General features: G+C 40.7%; 1 protein-coding gene across 3 annotated transcripts in view; it reads left to right on the plus strand.

Moving 5' to 3' along the window:
* Plcl1 (phospholipase C like 1 (inactive)) overlaps positions 1–5,985 on the plus strand; it is a 313,762-nt gene extending 307,777 nt beyond the window's left edge. For 2 of the 3 annotated variants that reach the window (XM_036173269.1, XM_036173271.1), the window contains one exon: positions 5,666–5,985. In XM_036173269.1, the coding sequence (XP_036029162.1) occupies positions 5,666–5,848 (183 nt within the window). In that variant the 3' untranslated portion in view covers positions 5,849–5,985. Of the gene's footprint in view, positions 1–3,495; positions 3,538–5,665 lie in introns of all 3 variants that reach the window. The other variant, XM_036173270.1, reaches the window with a different exon arrangement.
* Positions 5,986–14,055: the final 8,070 nt, after the last annotated feature.

Raw genomic sequence — 14,055 nt, forward strand, 5'->3', positions numbered from 1 at the left:
AACATCCATGTCATGTTCAGGCATCTGCATTTCCCTGCTCTCCTCCCCATCTGCCAGCTCTCATATTCTTCCTATCTGAACCTGGATGGGAGATGTTGGTATGGATGATGCACCAGCTATAGAGCACTGAGAGTTATTTACACTTCATACTTTGGCCCATTATTAATCTCTGCATTAACCATGGCCCACTACTATTGGTGAAATTGTTAAGGCCACTCCATGTAGTTAAAAGGGAGGTTTATTTTGTGGGGTACTTACAAGTGAAGTGGAGAACTCTGCTTGGTCTACTTCCAGCATCCAGGGTCCAGGAACCAAGAGAGCCCCCGCATCTGGAACCTGGGTCTCCAGCGTCCTCTCTCAGCCTATAAGGCGTGACCATTACCGAAGCCTCAATGGGGGTTAGAACTTCCAGGTCAAAGCTGGAATGGCTACCCACTACACATTACACAAAGAAGCTCCTTTGACCAAGGTTAAGAGCAGCACAAATCTGTGGGCATAAACATAACTACTTAGACAAGCACAAGCATTTAGCAAAGTAGCAACAGCATGTTAGTCCCTAGGGCTTGTGGTGTCCTCAGCCCTGGGCTTCTGACCAGGTATCTAGAACCAGACATGAAATCACCCCTATGGAACAGGCCTCCTATCCAAGCAGAAATTGGGTTACACTCATAACTACCATGCCACTATTGTACCTGCAGGCCCATCTTGCAGGTCGGTCAGCATTGTAGCATGCAGGGGCCAGTACATGGCAAGATCACCAATGTCTTTTCTTCCCCTGTGGCACAGTTAGCACCTTCTGACACTATGAGTTGGCCCGCAGGGAGAGTGTCCTAGTCAGTGGTGGTTGATTTCTCCATGTCCTACATCCAAAGTGAGCAGTGTCTTTAGCAGTGGACTCACCATCTAGTCATGGTTGGTACCTAAGAGCAGGGGTAATAATTTGGGATGCCTCCAGGTCTTTCCTGACCAGTAACTCCTAGGATGGTACCCTACTCCTGGCACTAAAAATTTTATTTAATAACCCATGTTTTGGGGAGCAACATTGTTCACTCATACAGGGTACTTCTGTTCAAATTTCCTTTTTTATGGGTATTATATTTCTTAGCTTTAAAACTAGTGGAAATACATAAGACTTCTTTATGTATCCTTTGTTTTGGCAAAGCCTCACTCTGCCCACTCCTTTCCTCGGTCCCTGTATCTTTACTTAAACATACAGCTTAGAGATAAGCTTCATTGAGTCCCAGTTAGCTGCTTTACATATCTGTGGTATGCTCTGGGACAGCCCACACATCTCCTTCACACATGACAAAGACACAGGCCACTCTCTCTTCCTAACTAAGGTCACAAAGGAGGATGCTCATGGGAAAGGCATGTGTGAAAGAGCCATGGATGCCTCCTGAGGGTGACTCTGCAACATTGCAACCAAAACTACCTTCAGACATTGGAGGAGACTGCATTTTTTTGGTTACAGAGGTGGGAAAAACAAAAATCCTAAGTATCTTCTGATAGATTATAAAACAGACTAGCTGATGATTTGCATTTAGAATTCTGATTTCCTTCGTGTATATGGTATCATGAGCTAATGAGACATCACTTCATGCTTAGTAGGCTTAGTTTTCAAGTCATATTGATATCCTGATAGTATTTTATTGACAGTAATCAGCTTGTGAGCCCCAAACTTCTGAGATATTAGCATATGAAAGAACAGGAAGACATCACATGGTCGAACTTCTTAGAATTAATCCAAGTGGAAATGCTGAGAGACAGCAGCCATGTTTACAGTCCGAATCCTGTTGGGTATTTCCTTATTTAGAGGCAATGTACTTTCATTTCAATTAATATAGTTGAAGGTGATTATTTGGCAGGGAATGTTTATTTTTGTCTTTAGATATGCATTAACTGTCATTATTTTTTAGCTTCCACTTCTTATAATGATCTATTATGATTATCCACGTTTCCAACTGTTACTTTCTCAGTATGTTGGAATTGTTATGCGACCTTATATTCAGGAGCCAAGTGACCATGAAAGGTGGGCGGTGCGTGCCTCTCACAACTGTTCTCTGTGTCCCATCAGCATCACTATGCTGGGGTGCTCTGGGGTACTCTTCCGTTCCTCTGGACTAAAGTGTCTCCATTTTCCCCTCTGAGCTGTGAATTCCCACAGGCTTTCTGACAGACAAGGAGTGGCTGCTTGACATTTCTTTCAAGTTGAGTATTCTGTGGTCAAATTGTGCATTAAATTTGCATTGTATGCCATGACAACCCCAGACAATTTTAGTGTACAAGAAGTGTTTCAATTTATATGTCACTAAGAAAATAAAATTCTCTAGGCTTCACGCTCTCTTCTTCCTCTGAGACCCCTGTTTGAAGAGAATAGCATCAAAACATTCCTTTAAATGCTTTTTTTGGATGCGCCTTAAATATACACTGTACAAGACTCTTTTGCCTGATACCCTTTGAAGGAGATGCCCCAAGGACAGAGATGTTGGAAGCAAGGAGATCTGGTCTGAGCTGGTTGGTATCTTTGACAAAGTGGAGAGAGGGGCAGCCAGCTGGTTAGGGGAAATTGCTGAGCACAAAAATGGGAAAAATCACTAAGGAGGCATGCCTGAATGGGAGTGGAGAGAGGTCCTTAGTAATTCACATCAGCTCTGTGCAATTTTCTAGAATAAGAGACTGAATTTCTCTTCGGGTTCCAGTGTCTTAAATGGGAAGATCCGAAGGACAGACAGTGTGTGGTTCCTTAAAGCACAGAATAGAAAGGAACGCTAATTCCAGCCTCTGTAAACAGTTAAACCCACGCTTTCTATGTAAGATCTTCAGAGTCGTTATTTTTCCCTCCTTCATTAGTTAGTGGTTTAACTTGTTTTCTTCTGCCAGTGCGTGCCGTCGCCTGGGTTATCGGGAGATGAGGTAGTTCTGTTCTTGTGCGCTGGTACAAACTGTTTGCTCCGATTGGCCATTGTTTTCCAGAGAGACTGGCTTCTGTTTGCCAGAACTGGCACAGTCTGGCCTTTAGGCTTGGATGCCACTTCTCAGAACTGTGGGCTGATTAAAACTTGCTTCATAACCTGCTGTAGGAAAAGGCGTGAGTGTGTTATGCATCCATACCACCCAGGCTGACAGCATCCTGTCTTTCATTTTTCTCTTACAACTGCAAAATAGGCCAATCGGCTTTAAAAATGTTTGATGATCATTTCAAAATTGAGTCTAAAGTAAAACTCTGAAAGTGATCTTAGATATAGTGACATCATTAATATAGCTTGGTTATAAGGGAATTTTTCCATTTTAAAAAATGCTATCCATATGTATACCCTTACGAAACAGACTCCGCAGGTGTATTTTAAACATGCTTCTCAAGTCTATTACAAGATAGTTGCAAGTTATTTATGGTAGCAGTAGAAAAGCTTACCTGCTTTGCAGATCAATTTATAGCATTTTATTTGTGGTCATTAAATCATAAACAGCTTTTCAACCTGTGTTCTTCAATCTTAGAACTGCGGGGAAGCCCAAAAGTCATTCTGATTCTCTTCACAGGTGAGAAAATGGTCCACTGGTGGGAGGCACTCTGACATGTGTTCTTGCTGTACCCTGCATCCCTGGCCCCGCATCCCATCTCTTGTCAGTCAGTGTCATGTGGGAGGTCATTTTCTTCTCTGTCTCTGTTGTTACGTGGGAAACAATGAACAGGTGGCTTCACGGTGTGATTGTATAAATTGAAAAGTATATCATTTGCTCTTGAAAGAGGCCAGTTCTTGAAGTGGTGAAGACCACAGGCCCCTGAACAAAGTGCAGATCTACCCCTGAGTGGCTATGTGACTCTGGGAAATGTGGTCACTCTGATGCTGTTTTATAATGGGTAAACTGAGGCTAATGAATGTTGTGACAACTGAATGAATGAGTATGTTCAGAGTAGACCATTACCTGCCCAGAGTAGGCCCTTTCTGCCTTCTATTATCTTTACTTAGTAATTGCATTTTACAAGTTATGAGTGGCTTCAATATTCAGGGTCTGGGGCTGGGCTTCATCCATTATTCTGTTAAGAGAATTATCCAGTTCCAGGGATGTTGTGAATATTTTCCCTTCAGGAAATGCGTCCCTGACTGACAGGCTCAGCCTGCAGCCTCTGCTTACTGTCTTCAGAAATCTTAATCTCATGGTGTGTGGGAAAGGGGTCTGGGCCTAGAGGCAAAGTCAAGATTTGAGACCATCTCTGCTCTTAGATGGCTGTAGCCTTGTGCCAGGCATGGAACCTCATCGTGCTCAGACTCATTTCTCCTCACAAGAAGGCTTCACCTACACAGCCTCCAAGTGTGCTTCTAAAACCCTGGACCGTGCTTGGGGTGACAGAAGACAGTCCATTTTAGCACAAACAGTAGACGAAGTGGCCAGTCCTTCTCATGAGAGGTTGAAAAGGGACTTAGTTGTCACTACAACAGGTTAGAATCAGGTACTGATTTTATAAATTCTGAGGAGATAAACATTTTAAGGCATTTTTAGCAGGTAGTCTATCCACACTTTAAGAAAATGACATTGATAAAATTAAAGAAAGGCTGCATGTCATTATTGGTGAAATTATTAAGGCCACTCCACGTAGTTAAAAGGGAGGTTTATTTTGTGGGGTAACTTACAAATGAAGGGATAGGTAACAGGGTCTGGGAAAGGTATAGTGCAGTCCGGTGGTGTTCTCTGGAGAACTCTGCTTGGTCTACCTCCAGCGTCCAGGGTCCAGGAACCAAGAGAGCTGGTGCATCCAGACCTTGGGACTTCAGGGGTCCTCTCTCAGCCCCGCCTTGTAGGTGTGACTGTTACTGAAGCCTCAATGGGGGTTTGGAACTTCCAGATCAAAGCTGGAATGGCTACCCACTCACTACATGTCTTCATGGAATACTCTGTCTAGTAGACTATGGTCCCCTCTCTGAGTGAGCCTGTGCTTCAGAGAATGTTCCCTCAGTCATCGCAGCCCCCCCCCCCCATCCTCCCATATCACCCCTCACCACTTCAGGGTCATACTGGCCCACACTACTGTGAGAAGTGGGGGAAAGGGGGTGTTACTTCCTCTTCCATGTGTGCACCCCAGACACTCATTCCCACTCCTGCGCACTTCTGTAATGCTTCAGGCCCTGGAGCAGTATCGGTGCATGCACTCAGACACCTTAATGATGAACTCATGCCAAAAATAAAACTAGTGGGAAAATTGTTCTCTGACACACTGATGCCAATGACAGCCAGGGTGCCCCAGCAATCCTTTTGTGCCAAGGACAAGCCAGTTTAATTTTCAGTTTTATGGAAGGACATCTTTCCTCATCTTCTCCAGAATCTAGAAATCTTGGTCTGACTGGGCAGGAACTGTAATAATGAGCTAAGTCTCAGACCGTGGTGTGGAAGGTTCAAGTGTGTCCACATGAGTTCCCCCCTCCCAGGGATCACAAGGAGCAGCCATCAAGCATGCAGTGAGCTGGGGAGGCTAGGTTTGAGGTTCTAGAACCCAAGAGCCGAGTCCTCCAATCATGCCAGAAAATAACTTTGGGTATATCCCTGGAAAAATGAGCGCATCGGTCTGGGTCTGTTTCATCCTCCGTCAGCATCTGGCAGGAAACCGAGCAACCTTGCTTCGTGAGCCTGGTCCTTAATCTTCTTCTTTGCTGTTTCTACCCGTTTGCAGGGGCAAGGAGACCTGTTGAAGAACGCCAAGAATGAAGCCATAGAGAACATGAAGCAGATCCAGCTGGCCTGTTTGTCCTGTGGACTGAGTAAAAGCCCCGGCAGTGGTGCCGAGGCCAAGGGCAAGCGTAGCCTGGAAGCCATAGAGGAGAAGGAGAGCAGCGAAGAGAACGGGAAGCTGTGACCGTGACCGCCAAGGCAGTGTGCGTGCCCTCTATAGGGTGTTGTACATAAACATATATTTTCACAGTGTCAGTATTTTCCTGTAGTTAATTTATCTAAGTTAAAACTTTTAGTAGCAGTGTTTAAACTCTGAGCTGTGAGTATAGACCTACATGTGGCTGCCTGTGCACATGTGCACATGTGTGTGTGTGTGTGTGTGTGTGTGTGTGTGTGTGTGTGTAAGAAAGAGAGAGATTCTCTGTCGCATTATTGGTTTAGTAAGTTATTCTTTTTTCTTTATGACCATTTGGGGACAGTTGATAATCTGAAATTCTTTTTCTTTTCTTTTTTTTTTTTTTGAGACAGGGTTTCTCTGTGTAGCTTTGCGCCTTTCCTGGAACTCACTCTGTAGACCAGGCTGGCCTCAAACTCACAGAGATCCGCCTGCCTCTGCCTCCCGAGTGCTGGGATTAAAGGCGTGCGCCACCACCGCCCGGCGATAATCTGAAATTCTAATGAGTACTTATTGTAGTCCGTTGCTAGGCTAGTTTTTCCCCTCTGTCCTAGTCATTTCATCTGGAGATCTTAGCACGGCTTATTATTGAAAAAAAGCCAAATTTATCACAGCAAAGGTGTTTTTAAATCTAGATTTTAAATAAATTCCAGTAGAAACGAAAGTGAATAAAAAAATTTCAAATCAGAATTCTGGAAAGATAAGCAAGTTCATTTCTTCATTTAGCAAAGTCTTTAAAAATATTTATTAAATCAAATCAAATTTAGGATTTAGTTTCCATAGTGTTTGCTAAGCGCGTGGCTTCGGTAGAAGAGCTGACCACAGTGAATTTGTAGCCACCAGGCGGCACTCCGAAACACACCAAATGTGTGTTGTAACTGGACTGTTGATGTGACCGGAATTCAGTTGTAAATTTCAAGGTTTGCAGGGAGACCTCATTCTCCTGAGGTGGGAGTGTGGCATTCTATTACCAGAGTGGACAGATACAAGTGCTTGGCAAGGATTGGATTTAGTGTAGGGTACTAAACATAAAGTTAAACACATTGTTCAAACAATGTCATATCGTCATGTTGAGCTGACATAAATTCTGTAAGTCAGATAACATCTTTATGATGACTTGAGAGCTAACTAAGTAGACAGCATGTATGGGAAAATTTTAATGCATACAGTAAAACACATGAGGAAAATGTCTAATTAGGGTACATTTATAATTATATCTAGATAATTTTGCCCTAATGTCCTCACAAACTTCTTAAATGTACTGTTCATTCATTGCCACCAACAGAACTAAATGTTCTATGGTTATGAAAGAATATATTTATTTAAAACATTGCTTTTATTTTGAAAAGCTTCTTAATTAATTTGATTAACAAATATGCTAATTCGGGGGAGCCTAGAGAAGATAATTGTTGAAATTTTGCAAATATAAATGTCCTCTATAGCTACTGTGTTATTTCTGACTTTTTCTTAATACTGCTCTGTTCTTGTTGCACATTACTGAAAGAGTAAAGATATTAAAAACAGATTTCTTGTTCTCTTTTCTTGTGAATTTATTGAAAAAACCAAGTTCTTCTGTTATGTAAAAATGTTAGAGGGTGTACTGTTTCCACAGACCAGATATGATAAAATTACTCACTGGGCTAAAACCAGACACTTGGGGGGAGATGACTGGGTTCATGTGAAGACAAATATCCAGCAGAGCTATGGCTGCCTGGAAGTATCTCTCTGCCCTCTGGTACACTTAACCTGCTGTGAAAGGAGTCACAAAGGAGAGTTGCTGTGATTCTGTATGATGAAAGGTAAATACAATTGACAGAAACAAGAGCTACCGCTCATCAGCCAGCGGCTTCCTCGATGTCTCCAGTTCCACTTGGATCAATCCATGCCTTGCAGGTAAGAAAGTTGGACGGTGAAAGCATAGGGAATATTTACATTTGCTTTGTTTTGCTCTGGGGTCAAACCTAGTCTTTAGAAGTCGTCCCTAGTGATTCTATTCATCCTTAAGCTCCATTCATACTCAGTATCTCTCTACATCTTCTGGAGAACATGCCGGGGATTCCGACCCCTCCGATATTCTTCTGGCAATTGTTAGCACCTTTTTAGCCATTCTCTGGGCAGCTGTGCTAGTCAGGAAGTAGGACACAGTTTAGGAAGGAGCTTTCGAGTTGCCCAGAGAATGCCCTATGACAGCATCGCCTTTGGACAGACTGGCAAACGCACAGAGACAGACCAGCCTAGTTGGTATTCATAAGCCACGTTTTCTACAGTATACAAATGCCTACCTCCATCATAGTCTTGAACCACCCTACAGAAAGCCACTTCTATCCACTAACTTTCAGTAATGCATGACAGTAGTATATTAGTTATCAATTCTCTTTCTACTAATTTTTATATCACGAATGGAATTTGAGGGAGGGATGGTAAGTATAGCCACTGACATCTGTAGATGAGAAGTCATGGTACATAAGTAACCAACGGAAAAACTAAATTTCAACTCACAGCTGTCTGATAGTATGCACAAGAATATTTATTCAGTGATTTTGATTTAATTTTATTCTCTAATATTTAACTAGACTCATAACTCTTTTGTCACCACAAAAAGATATATTGGCTCTCCTCTGAAAAGAAAACATTAGCAATGGATATGAAAGCTCAAAAACAGATGAGTGCATAAAATAAAAATAAAAACCATCACTAATTATCATTTTGATTTATATTTCCTCAGACATTGCATGTAAGTGTACATATCATCTTAATAAAATTTATTTATTTTGTCATTGAATGTTTTTCAAAAATGGGTAAGGAATAGAATTTTGAGAAATGAAATTTCCTATTAAATTTAATTTATTACTTTGTTTAAAATCTTGGATATATTAATAACATAACACACCTCCCTTCCTCACCTTAACATACACACGACACACAGACACATACACACACACAGACACACACATAGAGACACACACAGGGACACATCCAGACACACAGACACATGCACACATATACACATGGAGACACACACACATAGAGGCACACACAGGGACACACACACACACATACACACACACACACACACACACAAAACTTGGCATCAGTTGAAGATACTTCTCTAAAAAGGACACATACTGCCCCATTAGTCAGAGAACCTCATTACTCATGTTGCTATTTCTGGTGACATTGGACATCTAAGTGGTGATCTTTGTCCCATATAATTTATAATTATTATACTATATCTTAGTGTGATATATCATAATATATTTAGCTAATATCCTATTGTTAGACTTTCTCTAATTTTTTTTTTATTTTTTGAACTGCAAACATTACAGTGATAAAATCTATTATAAAGTTATTTAACTTTTCCCTCAGAAGAAATTCCTGGAAGTGGTGTGGTTGAGTCAAGGGATATTTAAGACCTAAGGTATTTTCAGTTTTGAGATAAATTACCAAATAGTCTTAGGAAAACTTCCTAATTTAAGTTTCTACAAAGAATTTATGAGTGCTCAAATGTTTGTTGAGCTATATTATCTTTTTCTAATTTCATCCCTGCCAAAGCATTATGAAAAAATTTTCTCTTTGTGGTTTCTAGAGAAATTTAATAACACAAATGCTTTATTGCTTATTATAGTCTTGTCAAAAATTTAAAATATAGATATTTGTATTCCAAAGGGCACCAAGAACAAACAGTTTGGGTGTGGAAGCTATACATCTCATAAGAGATGTTGGATCTATAGTATATGAGGAACTACTACAATGTTAAAAAATGGGTGTAATGCCTTTAAAGGCTTCCCTTTAAGGAAGATACACAGATGGGCACATGGGGTGATGTTCAACTTCATCAACCACCCAGGATACTCAAAGCCACAGTGAGGCATGACTTCATACCAGCCAAATGGGCTGTAGTGAGAAAGATCCTAACAAGGACTAGATGGCATGTATGGAGCCTGGGGCCATCCTGTGCTGTACTGAGAACAGACAATGGTGCAGCTGCGTTGGAACACTGCTGATAGTTCCTCAAAAAATTCAATGTACTGACCATATGACTCATAGGTTTATGTTAAAAGAATGAAAACATGTCTACAAAAAGGGACAGACGAATGTTCATAGCACTGTTATTCCATAATAGTCAGAAAGAAGAAACTAAACATGTAACAACAACTGATAAGAGACAAAACTCATGTATTCATAAAATGGGCTTTTAATGGGTCTTTATTAGTTTTTTTAAAAAATATGTGTTTAATTGAAATAGAGTTACCTCACTTTCCCCACTTCCTTTCCTTCTTCCAGACTCTTCTGGGTATTAGAAAAAAAAAAAAGGAGTTCAATTTCATAGACATGCAAGAAGGAATTTCAACGAGTAGGATGTTTCAGTTAGCAGGCAAATGAATACGTTCCAGGACGATCGTTTAAACACTGCCAGCCCAAACAAAACTTCTTACTTTAATTGAAATGTAACTCTGCATGCGACAGTAATAGTTGAGGAAGAGATGATGAATTAGGGGAGGGTACACAGGGTGGTTAGATGGGAGAAGTAATGGTGGGGGAGATGTGTGAGCTCTCAACACTGAAAACTATTAAACAAATCCAGGTCAAATCCTCAGCTTTCCCGTCACCTGCCTGACTAGAGTGGGGGATAACTGATTCTAATAAGTCAAACAGCCCATTGTCACAACCACTGATCCAGAACCAGGAGCCATCCCTCTGCAGTGTCGGGGTCCCTGTGCCAGCTGCTCCCCTATGTGAGGTCATTGGCTCCACAGGGATGAGTAGAGCATATTAATGGTGACTTACATGGACAGCTATAGGAGGAGTAATTCTGAATTGCCATGTAATGCTGAATATATGAAGAAATGGTAAAATTTAAAGACATTTCTAGCAGCCATCAGTTTGATCCTTAACATGTTTGCTATATTGAACTATAGCTTGGAGTCTGTTATAATAAATAAAATGGATATTTTTAAATAAGAGGAGGTGAGAAAGAAAAGTCATAGAGCCCAAATTATTTTGTGCTTGGACTATATATCATCCATTCTGTCATAGATGACAGAGACACATATATGTCCAGGGCTTAATCAAATTTTCACCAGTCTACAATGTATGTTGTACATTATCAGCTACATCTATTTTCCTTATATGTATCAAAGCATATGGCTCAATCAATGAATTCAATATGCTGTTATGAAATATGAAATAAAGTTTAAACTATTTTATGTACTTTTAGTAAGTTATTAATCAAATCTTCCTATATCATTCAGTTAAATGGTTTATTTTATCAGAATACAATGTAGTTTTAATTATATATCTTAGTTTCGATATTATTACCTCATTTTCCCTTTCCTCCCTCAAGACCCTTCCATATACCTCTCCTTGCTCTCTTTCAAATCCATGGTCTCTTTTTTTAATTACTTGTTGTTTTACACACACGTACACACTCACACTTACACACTTGCACACTTACTTATTCTTAAATACATAAATACAATCTGCTCATTCTGTATAATGTTACTTGTATGTATGTTAAATGGGTAATTGATTGGTGTGCTCCTCCTGGGGAAGACTATTTTCCTGCTCTCAGCATTTCTTAGTTGTCTGCAATTCTTTATGAAAGGTTGAAGCCTCAAGGGCTTTCCTCATCCACGTTTCCTGGATCAAGTGTGAGGTCTAGACTTACTTGTAGGTATTATGACAAATATTTAGAAGGCATTATGTTGGGTTGGTAGCATGGCAGCTGTAGGTTCTCCTTCAAGATCTGTGATGTTACTGGCCCTGGGTGGTTAGCTAGGGTTCCAGGACCAGGCATGGTTTCCCTCTTGTTGAATGGGTCTTAACCCCTGTTAGAAGCTGATGGTTGCTTCTAATCATGACATGCTAGTCATTGTTGAGGTTCATAGGCATCGGAGGTGGGTAGGACTAATGGCTTATTCCCTCCTTTGGAAGCTTCACGGCTCCTTCTAGTCCATGAAAGCTAGTCCCCAGGGAGGAAGGAGGCTTTCAAGTCTATCCAAGCTCAGGGGTATCTGGGCTCTGGGTCTGATTTTCAGAAATAGGGACTTACCTTCCACCTCTGGGGCCGACCAAGGTCAATAGAAATGGCCTGTAGTATTTTGGGGGGGACTCTTGGACAACCTGACCAACAAGTGACAAGAAGATTCCTTCCCAGGCCTCATGTTGGGGTTTGGTTAGACAGCCTTTGGCTCTTGGAGAGAGATTTGCCAGGCCAGATGGGAAATTTTCATTTAAACTACTGATGTATATGTTTATATAAAATTACATGTATTGTAGATATTTTAGGCAGATGGTAAGTAGTAGTATTCCTTAAGACTTTTCCAGACATCCCAACTGTCATTTTACTCTCCTGCTTCTGTACTTATCTCCATCCCCGCTCCCCGCCACATGAGAGCCTCCATTTTGTCCATTTCCCCAGTAATAGACTGTAAGCTGCTATTTCCTCCCCACTGTTCCCCCAACCTGCAACTGTGCCCTTTGACATGCCTGGATTCAGTTAGGAAAAGAAAGAAGAAGAAACAAATTACATAAGTTATTTATAAATATCTCATTAATTAAAGGAGAATCAGAATAAAATGGGAGTTATTTTGAGGGTAAGTTAAAGTGAATTATGTTCATCTAGGGCTTCTAATTTTCAGAAACTAGAACAGCTGGAGATTGGACTTAGAAAAGGAAAGATCAGAGCTGGAAGTGGTGAAGTAAGAGCTGACATTGGGTGAGACCCGAAGTTAGTTCTCTGGAAAAACTCAATAGAATTATAAGCTTCTTATCGAACAGAGACGAGGAGAAAAGAAGAGGTGCAAATTACCAATGTTGAGTGAGAAAGAGACATCAATTTAGATTATACCAATATTAGAAGGATAATAAGGCTGCATTATGCAGACTTGGTGCCAATAAATTCTGTAACTTCAACAAAATAGAGTAAAATTCCTTGAAGGACAAAGAATGCCAAATCTAAAAGTAACAAAGAATAAAGAAACTAGAGTAAAATTACACGCTGCGGGTCTTGTACATTTTTAGAAATGCCAAGTAGTGAAGAGTGACAGAAAACCAATCAATCAGTGGGTGCCTGGGGACAGTGGTGAGCAGAGGGAGTGAGCCCAGCCCCAGGACATGCCAAGGGCTGATCATGGTGTTTCCAACCTTGGTTTGGGGATAATTTTATATGTCATATTTACATTAAAGCTTAAATTATATACTTTAAATATGCATAGTTTATTACATGGAGTTATATCTCAAGAAAGCTCTGCAAATGCACAGTAATGCTGTATGTTGACAAGACATTTTCATTCACTAGTGATCATCTCTCCTGCCTGCACATTTGATGTTGTAGATCTCACCTCAGTACAGTTCAGGGTTTTGTTTTTTTGATCTGGGCACCAGTGTATGTGGAGAGGTAGGCTTTTAAAGTCTAAATAAGCTTTCTCTTTTTGTATTATGGTTTTATTTTTGCATCTGTTTGTGTGTAGAGACTCATGTGCTTGCTTCTGCTACTGTTCTTGGGAACAGCAGTTCACAGCATCATCAACACCACGGCCTTTTCCCCATCTCTTTTTCTGCACTCACGTGACTTTTTCATCTTCCTCTATACCCTAGGAGATTTTCTTATCCTCTTACTTGAGACAAAAATTCAATTACATATGTCATAGATTTTGATTTTAAATGTTTGGGCACTTTTTCATTTCACAGTGTTTCTTTTAACACCCTGCTCACTGCCTTTTACCTTTGAAGTATTCCTGGCAGCATTTTTAACATTTAACGTGTTTTGTGTCTCCTCCATACCCAATGCTGTACCAAATGCGAAATCTATTATTTCTCAAAACAATCACACTCATTTTAGAAGAGGGAGCTAAGGCCAAAAGAGCATTTGGGCTTAGTATTATTGAGTAGCAAACATCCCCAAACCCATGCCCATCTATTTTATTCACAAGTATGATGTAGAACTCATATTTAGGTAGAAACTCAACAGGGTTTTCAACTGACTATTTTGACATCAGGTGGGATTATTTGAAGGTTAGAGACTGAAACCACCTAGAGACTTGTATCAAACCCATGGCTGGTAGTGGATTCCAGGAGACCTAATGATCCTCTACGCACATGACACCTTTTCCACCACGGTATAGCCATTGAAACAGCCACAAGATGGACATCACTTCTTTCAATCCTGATGCAGAATGGTAAGGTTCTGGAACAGCATTTGAAATCAGAAATGT

Source organism: Onychomys torridus, chromosome 23, assembly GCF_903995425.1.
Source record: "Onychomys torridus chromosome 23, mOncTor1.1, whole genome shotgun sequence".
Lineage (NCBI taxonomy): Eukaryota > Metazoa > Chordata > Mammalia > Rodentia > Cricetidae > Onychomys > Onychomys torridus.